Source organism: Macrosteles quadrilineatus, unplaced genomic scaffold, assembly GCF_028750875.1.
Source record: "Macrosteles quadrilineatus isolate MER2022 unplaced genomic scaffold, UCM_ALF_1.0 Scaffold_2__2_contigs__length_208266976, whole genome shotgun sequence".
Taxonomy (NCBI): domain Eukaryota; kingdom Metazoa; phylum Arthropoda; class Insecta; order Hemiptera; family Cicadellidae; genus Macrosteles; species Macrosteles quadrilineatus.
Window position 1 is genome coordinate 161,584,704 of NW_026542595.1, and position 12,703 is coordinate 161,597,406.

Below are 12,703 nucleotides of genomic sequence, written 5' to 3' on the forward strand. Positions count from 1 at the left end.
ATTGCTGTTATTTATTTTTCAATTCAATGAAACGCATTGAGTACATTTATTTACTATTTTAAGTTTGAGTAAACATAACCCCAAGACAGATCGTGTTAGTATGGTTGTATCTCAGATATGTGTATTTATCATTGTTTTGTGTAGCTATGACGGATCGTGTTAGCATGATTGTAACTTAAATTTGTTATTTGTTGTTTTTTTTTTCTTTTAAATGCCTCCGATGCGACGACAAGGAAACAAAGACAGGAGGCGTAATCGTGATAACGACCGCAGCTCAATCTCAACTATTAGGTTACAAATGCGCCCTAACACTACCCCAAAACGAATTTTCGTTCTCAATTGGCCCTCTATCAATGACCTATGTTGCCTGTACAGCGAAGCATTTTGAGGAGGAGAAACCGGCCGGAATGCTTTAGGTTTATCAATAACGAAGATAAACCAATGTAATACAAACTTAAGGTTTTAAGGAGGTAGAATCTCTTAAGGTTTTTGTCCATACAACCTTATATGGCTATAAGTCAGGAAATGTTTGTAGAAAAAAACAATACCGTACCAGAGGTTATGAAATGATACAATATTTACAGGAAATGTTGACTACTGTTTTATATACATCGTGAGTATCTTCATGAGCGTTCACCGGTTATCTTTGAGTTGACTCTTTTAAACACATTGTAAATAACACTATTATTCGTTTTGAAATAACTTCTGTAATACTTTGCAATTGCTCGAATTCGAGCAACATGTACACTAGTATACATTAACATTAGAAGTGAATTTGACAAAAATCACACAATGTTGGGTTTTTTTGGACATTTGTAATTTTATTTCTTAAGTAGGTAAGCCATGTATTCTAGGGAAAAGAACCGGTATCAAGGATCATTGTCGAAAAGGTTAGGAAAAGGTCTAATAATTGGGTAGTCGTACGTACCCAAGAGAAGGGCTCTGGTCCTATTGGCTGTATGGTCCAGCGATTGCATCACACGGTGAGTAGAAACAGAAAGTGACACATTGGAAAAGCGAGTTTAGCATCATCCGTAAATCTCTGTTAATTCACCCACTGCAGTTGTGATCTTTTACTTTACACTTTACACAACCGCCATTGAGGCGCCGTCAATGACTGGAACCTTGTTCGTAAGCTATTGGCGATGATCATTAAGTGTCCTAGCCCCATACAACTCTGATTTAATGCCTTCTTTCTCGTTATCAAAACTCAAGAACAATTTTATACACAAAGAATTTCTGGTTCCTGACCTGGATGATGCCTAGTTATTTAATTTCATTTACGGTTACACTATAATATTGTACTTGCGATTAATTAAATACGTTATTTAAGAAAAACGTTTTTGATCTCACTTGGTTGGGATTTGCTTTCAAAACATGATCGGAAATGGTTGCGGTATTTGTTAACATCATTTGTAAACATATCAGTGACAGCTATAAAAAATACCTTGATCCGAACAGCTGTTCGTTATTTCATAGATGGTTATGTGATAAAAATTGAACGAAAATTTGAAAAAAATCGCACAAAACTGCATTTCTGAACGTCCGTAATTTTATTTACAATGTAGTGAGGCCATATTTTAATGGCTAAAGACACTCTCGCCAATCCAGTGGATACATTAAAATGACTTGGATCTTGATAGGTACTCTCGTTTTCATGGAGAAGATAGCGTAAAATGCCATCTTGAGTGTGACAGACAGACAGACAGAAATAGAGATAAGACTTGTTTCTGCTTCTTTAATTTATAAAACGTAAAAATAACCTAAAAATATATAATTCTGAGCAATGTACAGACAAAACTCTAATTTTATTTATATAGAAGATTTTTAGTAGACTCCTGAAACATTGATCGAACATTTATTGAATTCCTTCGGTAAACATTATTTTTATTGGCAACAATTTATTACAAATTACGGAAATAACTATGAAACTATGAGTAAGACCTACTGAATAATAAGCGTTTACATTTTATGCTCATTTTATACACAAGCCCAACTGTTTAAGTAGTGTCCTCTTTTACCAAACAATATGTGAACTCTTTCAGTGAGCGAATTGGAGAACATTTTTTACTTTTATACGATAACTTTTTACAAATTTAGACATAGAATTACGACTGTAAAATAAAATTTAAAATTATAAATAAGGTTTTTAAATTTCAAAAATGACGAAAACTGTTTTAAATTATCATTAATTTAGAACTATACAAAGCCTGGTTTCACCATATTATTACGAAAAACAGCGTTTTACATTAAAGTGAGGTTTATTATCGTATGTTCTCAGTATGAAGCCATAAGTATGACAAACATCAGCCATTACAGTGAACTACAAGTCTCTATCTCTAGACACACTCGTGCAAATCTCTGCATTCTCTTGCATATATCAAGTTTATTTTGGGTAATATACCTCATATACGTCAGATTTTAGTTAGACAGGCAAGGTTTATATTTTAATTATTACATACCTTTTGAAAATAGCGTAAGCTTTTTTTCTAACAGTTGTTCGATGAATTAAATTATATTAGATGTATATAAGCGTACCCATTAAATTTGAAAATTGTATAAACTTTCGTTACCCTAAAAACACTGAAACTACACATGTAATTTTTTAATACAAAATTCGTTACTGTGAAGAAAAAAAAACTTTCACAATTCTATGTAATCTTTCGTACTATAATTTGTGAAACTCTTAACATGGAAGGTAAGAATTCAGCCACCGGAAATAAATATTAGTCAGAGTTTTAAACAAATATGTGTATTTCGAATCATATATTTAAAATACAAATTTATAAAAATAATGTTTCTTACAGAATATTAGGTTTTGGGTTGAAACATATGAGTTAGTAATTACCACTTACCTTATGTTTACTAATTCGATTTCTTTTACTTATAAAAAAGTGTTGTTAAGCTAAAATGTTCTTCTAATAACAATAACATATTTAATTTAATGACAGATTTACAAACGTTTTTACCTTAAAACTAGTAACAAATAAAAAATATAGGCTGAAAAATTACGACCATAAAATAAAAACGAATGCTATATCACAGTCATTTTAATAACATTTTTGCATATCATCGATAAATTTAATCAATGAAATTTGATCACAAATAAATGTTTTTATCACTTTTGTATTATTTTGGTTTGAGTCCACAGTATATAGCTCACTGGCTATGTTATTGAATTTTTTTTAAGTATACCTCCAGAATATTACAAGGTTATTTATTAGCGCTATCAAGGGACACAGTCGAAATATCATATCTAGCTAGGGTTTTATACCGAACTTTTTAAGTATTCAGCAACGGTCAAACGATGTACAGAAGTGTTACCGACGTGTAATTAGTGTTGCTGACGTGTATATGTATACACAAATATAAATATCGTTTCTGTGAAGAACTTATGTACTCGTTTCTCGTGTAGATGCGTAAAATCTATAAAACAATTTGACTTATTTAGGAAACCCTTAACATCCATATTAGTACAGCTAATATAGAAAGATTTAAGATACTAGACGTGTATATCGTCGTTGCTGAGGAAGTTCCGTTAGTATTGTTCTGAACGACAATGCGACCCTCCACAGCTGGGTAGACCGGGGAGTGTTTCTCTATGTACTGGGAGAGGACCACGTAGTCGACGTCATCTGGGAACATGAAATATTATATTACATTGGGTACTTTTAACCGGATAGCTGACAACTCAAACTTTCTCTCTTGTTCAGCCAATTTAGAGGGCCAAACACACATTCTTTGTTCAGGACACCTCTTCCAAGCCCGCCTTTCAATATCTTAGACTAGTATCAAGATCCCCCCTGTTATATTTTGGAACTATTATTTAAGCTAAGAGCACCTAGAATCTTACCAAGCAGTTCGCAAAGTCCGTACTACAGGCTAAGAAGATAAATCTTCCATAATCGGCCTAATAAATCTATACAGAATTTTAAAGAAGTCTTAGTAGTGTAGTGAAAAAAAACTAGCACCAGGTATAATGCCAAAGAGAGCCATGCTAGTGTCCTAAAAGTTGAATATAATTTTAATGTGATAGTCCAAGAGACATCGAGACCACTGGAGTCCGGTACTACTAGGTTAGGGGACACTGAGCATTTTGGTGTGCGAAAATCATATTAACTTTTCCCTCACAAGAAGTAAGTAAAGAGTTAACAAATGCTAATTATGGAGGGTTCTCAAAAACTGACAATGTTTTTATTGTATTTGATTAATTTGCTTCTTGTGCTATCTAGAAAATTGTAGATAAAGCTTAAGTAGATTCCAACCTACTAAGTAACGAAGTTATCAAAAGAAATTTCACTTTGTAACTAGCAAAGCTAGATCTCAATTTTTTATGGCTGAAGCTTTATGCTATTGACTGAAATGTCCCATTGCAGCATTTACACGAAGTTAAAAGCTACTTAACTTTTCATTTCATTCCTAATAATCAGTCGAAAAGTCAAAGATCAGAATCGAATCATCGTATATTGATTTTGCTTAGAGTCAAACAAACCATTTTATTACAAATTACATCATCCAAACGAAGTATAGTAACATACCGAATATGTAAGAGTTAGGTATGCCGGTCAGCATACTGAAGCCATCCCCTCCGTTCCCAATATAATCTGGCATTGCAACCTGGTAGAGGGAAGACTTGTTGAGAGGCGTGTACTCAGGTTCTGTACAGTCTGCACAAAGTACCTGCACACTGACGACTCTACTTCCAATGGCTGCCTGGATGTTGTACACTATCTTTAGTCCTACAAGTAAAAGAGGAAATCAGGAGTAATTGATTACAACAACATACAATCGCTATAGTAGTTTATCTATGAGATTTACATTAATGCTGAAGCAATCCGTGACCTATGTGGTTAAATGGTATATGAACGAAACTGTAGTAATTCAATCTGTAAACCATCCATCTTGAGAATGGAGAGGAACCGTTACAATTACATTATCTTTGATACATTTTATTGTATACATTATGTTCTTTTGCCTGAATAATGTAAGTAAAGACATACTACACAGTGAATACTATTATGAAAAAGCTATTAATTTGAATCAAAAGAGTGGTTCTATTGACTACGTCGTAGAGATACCTAAAGGATTCTTTGGCCGTGGCGAGGCGACCCTGTAACAGATACCTGTTAGTGCTACCTGTTGGACCATACGGTGGAGAAGGGAGGGGAGGGTGTGCCCGGATCTGTTGCACTGTCATGCCCATTACCTCCCCTACATTTCCCCCACCAACACCCCCTCAACCACCCTTTGCTCCTCACTAGGGTAGCGGCTACCCCAGTGTCGTGTGTAGTGCCACCGCTCTGGTTACATCTCAGCTTTAATATGCTTTGAGAAAGGTAATTATTTGATTTATTTAGTTATTTGATGCTTTATTATTCGGTTTGATTTTGAAACATATTTAAGTAGTTTTCCAATTAGATAAATTAATGCTGCTCAAATTATAAGTACCGTACGTCAGTGTTCACCTTACTTACGTGTAAACCTTATTTTTATTACAAAATGAGCTGATTTTTATGGGTGGAAACATAACATCTATAAATATAGATATATTTTGTAAAATGATATCTAGATTAGTACACCTGAATATATCTCCTGAAGGACAAATCATAGTCTATTTATTTACCAAAGACTTATTTCACAATTAAGTACTGTATTTTTTTTACTAGATACTGGATTCAATTAATTTTTACTGGAAGAGAATTTGTACATGCAAGTTTATAAAAACAATAATAATTATAGTTAACAAGTTGAAAACAATGTACAAACTAGGTTTACAACATCTTGAATAGGAAATGTATAAAAACATAAAAAATACAATATACGAATATATGAAAATTTATGAAAACTTGTCAAACTATTTGTGCAAATTAGTATCAAACTGGATTAAAAACGTATGTAACCAACGACGTAGGCTACTTAAATGGATAACCAGCTACCATTGTGACTAACCAGCTACCTTTGTGACTAACCAGCTACCTTTGAGACTAACCAGCTACCTTTGAGACTAACCAGCTACCTTTGAGACTAACCAGCTACCTTTGAGACTAACCAGCTACCTTTGTGACTAACCAGCTACCTTTGAGACTAACCAGCTACCTTTGAGACTAACCAGCTACCTTTGAGACTAACCAGCCACCTTTGAGACTAACCAGCTACCTTTGAGACTAACCAGCTACTTTTGAGACTAACCAGCTACCTTTGAGACTAACCAGCTACCTTTGAGACTAACCAGCTACCTTTGGGACTAACCAGAGACATATGTGACTAATCGGACTTGGTAAAAAAGTAGAGGATTGTATGACGAACTAAAGACTTGTAAGACAACCCATATACTTGGAAGACAAACCAAATACATATAAGATAAAACTAGCTATACACTTATAAGGCGAACCATAGACTTCTTAGACTAACTATGTACTTGTAATACTAGCCATATACTTATAAGACTTACCACATACTTATAGAATAACCATAGACTTGTAAGACTAACCATAGAATTATAAGACTAACCATAGACTTGTAAGACTAATCAGACTGACTAGACTGTTGCATTATAAACTAGAGATTTGTTCCACACACCAGATACGTATTAACCGCTTTAACTAACTAAAGCCTTATAATATAATAACAAATAAAAACTATCATGAGTAACAAAAGACTAACCAGCGACTTGCAGGAATTCGTTGACATGTCCTGTGTTGGTCTCCTCGTATCTATGGACCGCGTACTCTAGAACATCTAGTAACGTGCTTCCATTCAATTCCTTCACAACAATCTTGCCTCCCCAGGGTAGCACTGTCATAACGTCCCCTACAGTGATAGAACCTGTGAAAAACAATATACTAATTTATGTTCGTATAAGTTATATAACATTAGTTCTGAATACAGTCAGTGAGGGGATTGGGCTCTGTATACAAGCAGTTGATTGTGCAAAACACAACTAGAAACGAGCAACATATCCTATTTACAAAATTCAGGGAAACAAAACGAAAGAGTGAAAAATTATTATAAAACTTAGTTTGACACAATTTCAAAATTAATAATGGGTAAAGGAATTGATTATACTTTAACATTATAAAAATATTCACGTACACTATTTGATGTTGTGTTCTAGCTATGTAAAACAACGAAAATTTGCTTACTTTACATACAAACTTAGTTTGCAGTATTTAATTTTCCAAAACATTTAAAAATGTTTATTTACTAAACACATTTTTTGTTCACATGTAGAAATTTATTTTTAAACCTCACTATTAGACCTAGGCTTCCATAATCTAAATTAGTTAAATTCATACCTTCGCATTCTTTAAATTCTTTATTCTTTCCAATTTATTTTAACGGATCTTACAAAAAGTTGTAAATTAATATTTGCCTTTACTTTTTTTGGCGTAATTTAATATTATTCCACCGTGATGAAGAAATAATCTTCTATCTTACATAACAACTGATAAAGTAAGTGTTTTTATTAAAAGAACAAAATATCTTCAAACGCAACTATAAAATAGAACTTTTTAAATATAAACTTATATATTTTTTAAAAATCAAATTCCAGTTATAAAGAGATACTATTACTTAATAGTAGTTTACGCAACGATTGCGTAAATATAGTGTACTTAACACTATTTACGCGAGTTTCGTACACCTACGACAGTGTTTTAACTACTAAAAATCACTAGCCTACTCATAACGTGTCATAACTTCTAAGAGAGGTTATGTTTTCGTTTATAATCTCTCATTGATAATGACTCTCATTGATGCAACGAAACATTGTACCAAACACTAATTGCACCACTCAACAATTAAATTGGCCTGAACAGCTGATTAGTTAAAGTTCGAATCATTACAATTTTACTTCTTCTCTCTCAATCCTTGAACCTCAGTGGTCCGTTCCCCATGTTGTTATGAGTAAAACTATGCTGTTATGAAAGTAAACAATGCTGTTATGTGAAACTTTTCAATTCTAAGAACTGAACTGAAACGGCTACGTCAAAAAAAAACGGTCGTAGGCAAATTTATTTATTTGAAATGGTGGCCGTACTTAATTTGAGTTAAAAAGTGTATAGGTTATAAATCAGACCATCTCCTAGTCCTAAACCACATTTTATACTCTTGTTGACAGTTGTACAAGTCCCCACTGACAGGGGCGGCTTCCACTTGTTGCTCAGTTCTATGACCGTAAATTCCCCTCAACCAGGAAAAGATTCAAACTCTTCTTTATATCACAAGGATTTTTCGATTGCGTTAACATCTTTTGTGCCTTTGATAAATTAACAATAAGGGCAACATTTAAAGCATAGAATTGACTACAGAACATATTCTGGACTAACGCTGGCGATGGAATGTGTTTTGCAGTTTTAGAATGAAAATTTTCGTTATAATTGTGTGTAGCCTTACTTTGTAATAATTTATCAATATGGCTTGGTACATTTATTACATTTAAGAATTGGTAGTTGAAAAGGATAAAATTTATAAGGGCAAAATATTATACTATCATTATTTTAAAATTCATTATTTAGCCCCTGAACTGTTTGTTAGACTAATATGAGGTACATACCCTTACGTCAACAGTTCAATTTTGTAGTAAGTAGAACTCACAACATGTTTCGCCTATTCAGGCATCGTCAGGTGGTATCCTAGCAAGAATGCTTTGTCTTCATCCATGATGGAGTCGTCAAGAAACATTTAAATAAATACACACACATTACGCACGAAAACATTTAACAAATAGAGTAGGCCTACTATTACCGGTCGCGGTACGGTTGCCTGAATAGGCGAAACATACCTCATATTAGTATCATTATTTTGTTCCTCGTTTGTCTTTTCTTATTCCTTATGTCATAACCGGAGGGAGAGTGCCGACTAAGAATTTTTAAGAAAAAAATTGTTACATCAGTAAAAAAAAAAATTGTAACAATATAATTGTAAGACAAATTTAATGATTATTATAATCATCATGTTAGAAAAATTAGAGTGATCTAAAAATAAAATTCTAATTTATTAAACATACAATGAATTAAATATCGAAGGACATTTTTAGTAGGCCTACATTAATTTAGTTTTTAATCTAAATCCACACCATAGTTGATATTCTTGGTGGTTTGAATTGAATATATTATTTTTACTAATTAATCTCAAACCCATAAGTTTCTTGACCTAGTAATAACAGTGTAATGATAATCAATCTCAAGCATACACACCATTGCCATTAGTGTTAGTCCTAGTGTTGATAGAGGCACGTATTCCACCAGCTTGTTGAATGGCTACAGAAGCCACAGTCCAGCCCTGACTGTTCGTGTACGCACGAGTAGCCTGAAAAAATGCCAGAAGTATTTAGCTGTACCAAGCTCTTAAATCTAAAACTAAGACCACTCGCTAATGCTATTTTTAATATGGAAATAAATCATCAATGTCTAATGTTACGTCTAATAGCTGGCAATACTGTATTTTTGATCCAATATAGACGGACATTAGAGAAGTCAAAGTCGCGTTAAGTACATGTGAAAGTAGACACCGCCATTTTGTTTATCATATATTTTACGTTAAAATTAATTACCTCGTAAACAATAGTATATTGTTTAAAAAAAGATGGCACGAAAAAAAACGTATAGTACATTTATTGAAATACATTCATAAAATGTATCCTCATGGGCTGTTGGTGTCAATTACATTATTTAATGATTAATTAAAATTTCCAATTGCCTCTTGATGCGAAAGCTCGGGCTCTGCTACTTTAGAAGGAGAACTTTAGTAATCAACATAATTGGCTGATGTTTAGAAACGACAGTTAGCTAAAGACGTTTTTAAACTGCTTATCTAAACAGACATTTATATAAAAGAATTTTGAAGTCTTTCTTCCAATGTTGCTTAATATATTTTTATGGCTATAAAAAAAAAACGCTAATAGTGTTCATAGAACAATTAACTGATAACAGTTCAATAGTTTATAGATAATAAGCTTTTGCTATTAAAATTATTTATATTTTAAGTAATTATTTTATAGGATATGTGTGGGGTACGTGGTTGAACTACTTTGGTAAAAAAAAAAATGTATTACAATGTTTAATTTTGGTAAAAAAAAACAAAAAAACAAATGGAAGTGGACAAAATTACGGTTATTCGTCCTTTTGAACCAGGTATTTTTTTGTATATTAGATTGTTTTTTATGAATAATCTCACCAATGATCGTTTATAGTTATTTTGAAAATGTTTTGTCTCTAAATGCGGGTTTATGCGAGATTTTCACGCGGATTTAAACATTAAACACGTCGATATGATGGCATTAAAGCTCTCGGTAATCAGTAATTGAAATCTCGGTGTGTCGGGTGGAACATTGCAATTTCGTATGTCCTACCCAAAGTTGATTGTTGATTTACCTAAGCTGGATGTTTAGCATCGGTGTAAGTAATCTTAACGTATGGTTTTTTTATGTACTACATACATTTTAATAAACGTTCTGTAAAAATCAAAACTGTTAAATTAAAATTCCTAACCTGTTGACAAAACTCTGTACAATAAACAAAGTTATAGTTTTTTCATTGAAATAATAATGGTCAATAGAAATAATTATCATAGGCTATTATTAATTTAGTAACCAACAGAAGAAGAATATAAACGTATATAACATCTTGGTCCGAAGAACTAATTTGGAATTATTTTAATTTTATCATCCGATAAAAAGGATTTTCAATTGCAAAGGCTCAAAGCTTTTAAAATGTCGTCAATTAAAAATATAATCACAATACTTCCTTACAATATCAATCCATCAAAATAGTTTTTGATATTCTTAGTAAGAATACAAGAGTACTTACTTGTAAGAAATACATCTAAATGCTATCTAACATCGGATCCATGAAGGTTTTAAAGTAATTTATTCAATTTACAACGACTCATATTATCCTTGCTCAGTCATATTTGTGCAAACGTAATTCCCTTTGCATAATCAACAGGTAATTTGAATTTTATTTCGGCTTTATCTGCTCTCAGGTTTGCAAAACAGCGCAATTAATTTCAATATCTGGGTTGTAAAATTTCACTTTTAAACCAACCAACGATGGTAATTCTATTTGCTTGCCTAAAGCAAAAATATTTTCCCTTAAGTAAAAACTGAATAAGGTGTTAGATGTTACAGTAAGTTCACAATAAGTACGTTCGTACCAACAGTTTTACAGTCCGATTACTAAATTAATTTGTAATTTGTATTCGTTTAATTTCCAGAGTAAAAGCACAATAGGCTAGATCCACTTTGTTTGAAAACACAAAGAAAGGCAAAAACTCAATATCAATCAGGATTGGTTTAGGTATTTAAATCGAGTTTCTCTTAACGAACGAGAACGTGAGAACAATACAAGTATTGTGTTTTGTAAGCATTTGCCTTTGTGACTTAAACAAACCAATATATTATGCGCTATAATAAAATTAATTTTCTATCTTGATGATTTAAACTGTTATACCGTATTTAAATGAAAAAAAAAATACCTGACCGATAGTTATATTGGAATGCAATAGAATATTATTATTTAATATAGGTGTGGTAACTTGTTATAATTATTTGTTTTTCATGTTCTGTGTTCTTTTTGCTTGATAGACCTGAACAATAGATTTATTTTAGCAACTTGTATGAAATATAATTTTACTATGCATTTCAGGTTTTCATTTGCCTCTAAAAAAAACAAACATATGTCTAAACTAATAATACCATTGTAGATTTCAATAACAGATCACAAAGGCAACACCATAAAAGACCTCTTTCATTTCATGCAAACATTTCTATGTATATAGAATTAGGCCTAATGTATTTTGGAAAAAAAAAATAAATAAAAAAAACACATTTATAGATACAGAAGTTAGGCATAGAAAGAAATATTAAGCCAAAATATGTTTAAGGCCTTTGACGATATCTTTGCAATATAATTAATTTTATAACCACTGGTTCAATAGTTTCAGTTTGGTTTACAGGCATTCAATAATAATTTACTAAGGCTATTGATTGTTCCATACATTTTAATGCTAACCAACATTAATAACACGCGATGTTAAGTAACAATTAACGCGGGTAGTTTAGTAACAATTTTTTTTCTTTGAAATTGTTTTTTAGTTTAATAAAAAAATATATTAATGCGATATGTTTCTCTTATTGCTGTGTGTCTGTAAATGTATTGGCTAAACAACGAAACACATTATCAAGTGCATTTTTGTTTACTATAATGTTTACGTTAATGTTAACATTATCAATGGAAACGTTAATCAAATCTTCAGGAATCCAGCATTTCTTTGCCCGGTTGCTATTAAGAAAGAAATGAATATTCGAAATAACGGAGTAAGGAACAGTAAAATGCGTTAGTCGTCGTCATTTTTAAATTGAAGATCTTAACATTCCTTTATTGTCGTTTCTCGGTTCTGAGCCTGGTTAATCCCAAATCTTACCTCTGATACTTCAGCCCTCTTGAATACATTAGCATTTAACATCTTTACCCGCTCCATAATCTGCATTGAATATGAATAATTTTATAACCTTAAAATCGATTCTCTTAGCCTAAATTTGTACACGACAAATATTCAATGAACATCATATTCAATTAAATCTGTCAACGACATGAATTTATTTAAACTTTATAATGCACAGCTCAGGGTATTATTCATAGGGATTAATGTATTTACAACTTAATTGAATGTTGATTAGGCAACTTAAAAATAAAATGACACT

General features: G+C 32.1%; 1 protein-coding gene across 1 annotated transcript in view; it reads right to left on the reverse strand.

Moving 5' to 3' along the window:
* Positions 1-2,736: 2,736 nt before the first annotated feature.
* Positions 2,737-12,703, reverse strand: part of LOC128986174 (protein 5NUC-like) — a 32,481-nt gene continuing 22,514 nt past the window's right edge. The window contains exons 6-9 of the mRNA XM_054406360.1: positions 9,198-9,309; positions 6,664-6,825; positions 4,539-4,739; positions 2,737-3,635 (exon numbers count right to left, since the gene is read on the reverse strand). Coding sequence (XP_054262335.1) covers positions 3,448-3,635; positions 4,539-4,739; positions 6,664-6,825; positions 9,198-9,309 — 663 coding nt within the window. The 3' untranslated portion in view covers positions 2,737-3,447. The remainder of the gene's footprint in view (positions 3,636-4,538; positions 4,740-6,663; positions 6,826-9,197; positions 9,310-12,703) is intronic.